This window comes from Emiliania huxleyi (assembly GCF_000372725.1).
Source record: "Emiliania huxleyi CCMP1516 unplaced genomic scaffold EMIHUscaffold_416, whole genome shotgun sequence".
Taxonomy (NCBI): Eukaryota; Haptophyta; order Isochrysidales; family Noelaerhabdaceae; genus Emiliania; species Emiliania huxleyi.
The window spans coordinates 1-5,626 of record NW_005198858.1 but is presented as its reverse complement, the minus strand read 5'-3'; the positions used below and the strand labels follow the sequence as shown (position 1 = coordinate 5,626).

Sequence of the window (5,626 nt, the reverse complement as noted above, 5' to 3'; positions counted from 1 at the left end):
CGCCTTCAGCCTCCGTTTGGCAACTAGATGGGTTATGTGCAGCCGACCCCACGACCAGGGGGAGAGGGAGCAACAGCCAAAAAAAACCCCGGCCGCGTGGGGGGGGGGCCCCCCGCCGCGGGGGGGGGGGGGGGGGGATGCCGCCGGGGAGGTGGGGGGAGAGGCAGGCGTCCTGGCCACGCACACGGAGCCAGGCTAGGGGGAAAGGCGGCGAGCTCCCCGCCCGCCCACGTTTGCGGTGCCCGACCAGGCCATCGGTTCCGCCAACCCGCGCCTCGACGCCCCGCCCTTGCCACCCCTCTTCCAGCGGCGGCGGGCAGCGCACCGTAGATCTGCGACGTGTAGCCGCCGCCCTTGACGCGGATCCGAATGTCGACGCCGGCAAAGCGCTCGCTGCCCAGCAGCAGGATGGGCTCGTACACCTTGAGCTTCAGCACCTCTGGCTTGACAAGCTCGATCGGCACGCCATTGATCTTCATCAGACCACGCCCCTTTTTGCAGTACGCGACGGCGACAGCCGTCTTCTTGCGCCCGAACGTCTGAACCGACTCCATCTTGTTGCTCTCGTCAGCCATGGCGCCTGGGGGGGGGAGGGGGCTCGTGTCCGCAAACGTCGGGCGAGGGAGAAGGCGGGCGAAGAGCGATGCGACTGCGTCGTACAACTGTGTAGCACGAGGAGCATGCTGCGCGAGCGTTCACATGAGCCGGTGGCTCGGGAGCGCAGCTTCCGAGAGTCACCGCGGGCTTAGCCCCGTGCGGGGGGCACGAACTCGCGCGGCGAGCAGCGCGTGTGCGGAGCCAAGCGGGGAGCCAACCTGAGCCGGCACGCGCTTGCAACACGGATTTCTTTTTTATTTTCTGTGTGAAACTTCACTTTTTCCCCTTACCTTCTCAACTCAGGCTGCCGAAGAAGGTTGAGGCGTTGGCGCTGCGAGGCGCCGCAGCCTTCCAAGTGAGAGCAGCGCCGAGAGGCGACCCGCCGAGCGCCGTGTCGCCCGTGACGCCGTGCCTCGCCCCTCGCGCAGCCCGCTCACACACACGGGCTGTCACACGCACGAGAGACGTCACACTCACACTCACAAGAGCAGAGCGGTGCACGAATTACCTCGAGTCGAGATATAAGGCACGAAACCTGATGCCCCCCCCCCCCCCCCTCCCCAGACGCCAGAGACGGTCTACGGTCTTACGCAACATGCTGCCCCCTCAGTCAGGGTGACCGCTGCAGACCTCCCGGCTAGCCTTCGATGTTAAAGGAAAGAAGAAAGAAAACAGACAACCCAAGGGAGGGATGGGAGGACGGCATGCCGCGCGCACACAATTTTGACCGCGCAAGATAAAAGGGTGGCTAAGGGCTCTGCCCGCAAGCAAGGCGCCCGCGTCGCAGACGCGGTACCATTGACAGTAGGTATATTGACAAATCTGCGATATACCCCCACACGAGCAAATAGCCAAAATCCGAATACCGTGCACGAATCCGGCGATGTCGGACCCAAGCCTTCAGCTGGTGCCAAGACATCGTAAAATTGAGCCAAGAACGTCCGCCAAATCCGTGCTTTCGGAGCAACTGAGGGAAAGCTCCTGATCGAGCCCAGCGTGCCCGCGGCCGCCTCCCGCGCAGCACCGCCGCTGCGGAATCGGATCGAGCCCATGGAGGAGGAGGGCGCAGTCGGCCAGCGCAGCAGGCGGAGTCCCTCCCCGCGCCGGAGCCCCCCTGCAGTCGAGGGAGTCCTAGGCGCGCATCTCGTAGACGCTTCCCGCCAGCTCTGTATATGGGTCGCAGCCGCAGCCGCAGCCGCAGCCGCGACCCCCTGCGACCGCGGCCGCGACCGCAGCCTTTCCTCCTCCTCCTCGTCCTCGGAGGATTCGGCGGAGCGCGAGGTCCGAGGAGCGCATGCAGCGCGAACGCGATGATCGCGAGGAGCGCGAGCTCAAGCGGGAGCAGAGGAAGGCCGCAAAGAAGGCGGCCCGCGTGCAGACGGCGGCCACCGCCAAGGCGGGCCTGCTCCAGTGGCGCTTCCTGATCAAGCAGGACGACCCGATCGATGAGGACACCTTCGACGTGACGCTGCTCGCAAGCTGCCCCCCGGAGCTGCGAGTGGACTCCATCGTCACGGCCGAGGATTGGGGCCGCCTCGAGCCGTACCTGCGCGAGTCGTTCGAGATTCCCACCTCTGTCAAGATCGGCCTGCAGGGCAAGGTGCTGTTCAGCGGCAAGCAGGCGCTCTTCTTCAAGGTCCGCGACCAGCCCACGCTGTCCACCGCGCGCTTTCAGATCGAGCGGCTGGGCCAGCTGCTTGTGGACGAGACGGAGGTCACGGTCGAGGTCGAGGTCTGCGCTGTGGACGTGGGCAAGAAGCTCAAGGCCAAGTCCAAGCCGCGCACGCGCAAGAAGGAGGCCTCCACCACCAAGCTCGACGAGCTCAAAAGCTCCATCTACGGCATGACGGCCTCGACGCGCAGCTACGTGACCGGCTCGTGGAAGCCCGCATCGAGCGACATCATGCGGTCGGAGCCAGAGTACCTGGCCAAGTATTTTGAGGGCCGTGGCCTCACGGAGAAGGTGATGGGCAACGCCGACTACCACCCGAGCCCCGTGGTCCTCATCTGCCCCTTCGACTCGTGCAAGAAGAGCCACCGCGTGCTCAATGGCGTGAGCGCCGTGTCGCAGCTGTACTCGCACTGGAAGGGGAGGCACGCGAGCAACCCGATGGCGATCGCGCTCGAGAAGCGGTGGCGGCTGGCGCTTGACAACAAGCACAAGTCGAAAGAGTGGCTCGATGCGCAACCAGGCTGTGCGCTCTGCCTCACTCACCTGCGAGGAGGCTGATCGCCTCGGCGGCGAGGAGGCAGGCTACGAGCAGATCCGCCCCCCCACAAGCCCGATCCGACTGACTTCAAGCTGACCTTCGACCTCAACACTGAGGAGCACCGGGCGTGGAAGGCAGCCGTCGGCACCATCTAGGCGGTCGTAGTGAGGCGAGAGAGCACGGTGCCACAGGCGCGCGGCGAGAGAGGCCGGTGACCTCCTTTCACCTCCTGCTCTCGTATGACGTATCCTCTTGGGCTGCTTGTGTGTTTGGGTTCCTATGTTTGGGTTTTGGTTTTGGATTTCGTGACTTTTTGTTTATTTATTATCGGAAACTCCCCACGGTGCTCCCCTTTAAATCCGCTACCCGGGTACTCGCCTCCGGCTCTCCTCCTGATGGCCTCCCACCGCATCGGCGCGCGCGTCGCGGGCCTCTCGCCAGCGCAGCTGTGCGCCATCATCGAGGCGCAGGCGGGCGCGAGCGCCGCCGCGCTGCGCGTGGCGGAGGAGCACGCCGCTCGGCTCGTGGAGCAGCCCGAGTGGGTGCTCTCCGAGGTCCTCCTCTCGCCGGACCTCGCCCCACACATCCTCGCCCACCTGCCGACCAAGGAGCACGCCGTCAAGGGGACGTGCCACTCGTGGCGCCGCGGCTGGGCAGGGGAGGTCGGTGGCATACTAGGGGGGGCAGGGTGGTGGGCGGCGATCGCCGCATCCCGTCCTATGGTGGCGAGTATCGCTACGCCAGGGAGGACAAGGGTGTTGACGTGCGGCTGCTGTTGTTCGAGTCGTTCGGCGGGTTCGGGAAGGGGGTCGGCGAGATCCTCTGGGACGCGGCGAACGTGCTACAGAACAAGCTGACGCGGGCCCAGTACCTCGATGAGGTGACTTGGACCACCAACGCAAGAGCTGGCTGGGGCTGCAGAAGCAGCGCATCTCAGTCGTTCTTCACACGGCCATCGCAGAGCAGATTGTGAATGAGCTTGCCAACGGCGAGGGCGGTCGAGTGCACGGAGCTAAGTGCCTCGCCGTCCTCGCCGGAGTCGCTTAGGCGGCTCCAGTGGTGTACCTGTGTTAGTGCCAGTGCGCGCCAGTCCCGTGCCCAGTCCTGTGCCCAGTGTTGTGCGAGGGAGTCGTTGTAAAATTCTTCTTCTGGGATCGTGACAGGAGCGCCGATCGTTCGCCGCTTGTCTGTTCTGCACCCCCCTCCTGTTGCACCCCCGTCCAAAGCATGCTGCTCAAGCCTGCTCTTCTGCTGGTCTCGCTTCTCCCAGGCGTACGCGCCTTTGCCACGACGGCCTCGCCGCCATCGCCTCCTTCCGCACCGCTCCCCGTGTGCTACTCGGAGAACGACCTCAGCGAAGCGGAGCAGGCGACGATGGTCGAGCAGCAGACCCTCTACCTGTACAACGACACGACTCTGCCCGAGGACAAGAGCAACATCTTCAACACGTACTTTGCCAGCGGGCTCAAGTGGATGGACTCCTACAAGGACAAATTCGACCCCGAGATCTTCACCATGCAGACGGTCGACTCGCTCACCATGGTGAAGTACATGCAGGCGGGCTCCGACCAAAGCCCGTTGCCCTCCGTAGCTGTTGAGCGCTGTCAGAGCGGTGTTTCGACACCGATATCGTTCAAGGACAGCGGTGTCCACACAGCACCATCACAACAGTTCGCTGCCTCTGCTGCTCACAGGGCAACGTCTTCCAACTCCCAACCACATCCAACAAGCCCGAGGACGTGACTTTTGAATTGCCGGCGCCCAGCGAGCTGACCGCACCCGAATACAGCCTGAAATACATGCCGATTCTCGACATGGCGGCCCTCATCAAGGCAAAAGTGGTCTCGTGCGTTCACGTCGTTGATTACTTCACGGCTCGCCTCGTGGAGTTCGAGCCCTACCTGGCCATCACCTCGCTCCTGCTCACCGAGACCGCGCGCGCCAAGGCTCTCGCGTACGACGCCATGATCGCAAACTCTACCTACCTCGGCCCGCTCATGTGCATCCCGTTCGGCATGAAGGACCACCACCAGATTGGCGCGCCCTCTCCTACTCAGCCGCCGCCGCCGCCGCCGCTGCCGCCTCCGCCGCCTCCCTCCTCCCCACGCAATCCCCCCCCCCCCCCCCCGCCCCATCCCTTAGCTCACCCACTTTCGCTCTCCACAGACGATGAGGTGACGGCCGACGGGCACATCCTGTACGGCGCGCGCGTCAAGCCGCTCAAGTCCTCTCTGATGGCCGCGCTCGAGAAGGCGGGCGCCATCCCCATCGCCAAGATGCAGATGGGCGCTTGGGCGAACGGGTCCGTCGCCGCCGCCACCCTCCGTCGCCGCCGCCCCCTTCCCCTGCCACTCCACCCCCGTCGCATCCGCCACACCGCTGTTGCCGCTGCCGTCTCCACCAACCCCGTCCCCTCCACGCCTTCGCCCCCTGCTCCGCCACAGGCCGATCCACGGATGGGGCCAGTGCATGTCCCCCTACCTCACCGGCAACGGAGGAGGCTCGTCGTGCGGCTCCGGCTCGGGCGCGGCTCTCGGCGCGCTGCCGTTCGCCATCTCGGAAGAGACTTGGGGCTCGATCGTCTCCCCCTGCCGCGAGAACCACATCTCCGGCCACCTCACCTCGTACGGCGTCTTTTCGCGCGGCGGCGCGTCCATCCTCTCGCCCACGATGGACCACTTTGGCTTCCACTCGCGCTGGATCAAGGACTACGGCGTCATCCTCAACGCCGGCCGCACGGGCGCCGACCCGCTGGACGCCGACTCCACGGCTCGCCCCCCCCCCCCCTTTCAACAAAGGTGACATGATCGAGCCATACA

At 65.2% G+C, this 5,626-nt stretch overlaps 2 protein-coding genes across 2 annotated transcripts; both read left to right on the top strand.

The window, feature by feature from the left end:
- Positions 1 to 4,034: 4,034 nt before the first annotated feature.
- On the top strand, positions 4,035 to 5,042 carry EMIHUDRAFT_244296 (hypothetical protein; the record flags this gene model as incomplete). The annotated part of the gene is made up of 3 exons (XM_005769566.1): positions 4,035 to 4,349; positions 4,502 to 4,806; positions 5,033 to 5,042. The coding sequence occupies 3 exons, from the start codon at positions 4,035 to 4,037 to the stop codon at positions 5,040 to 5,042; spliced, it is 630 nt and encodes a 209-aa protein (XP_005769623.1).
- A 234-nt stretch (positions 5,043 to 5,276) lies between these two features.
- On the top strand, positions 5,277 to 5,609 carry EMIHUDRAFT_244295 (hypothetical protein; the record flags this gene model as incomplete). The annotated part of the gene is made up of 1 exon (XM_005769565.1): positions 5,277 to 5,609. The coding sequence occupies one exon, from the start codon at positions 5,277 to 5,279 to the stop codon at positions 5,607 to 5,609; it is 333 nt and encodes a 110-aa protein (XP_005769622.1).
- Between the last annotated feature and the right edge of the window lie 17 nt (positions 5,610 to 5,626).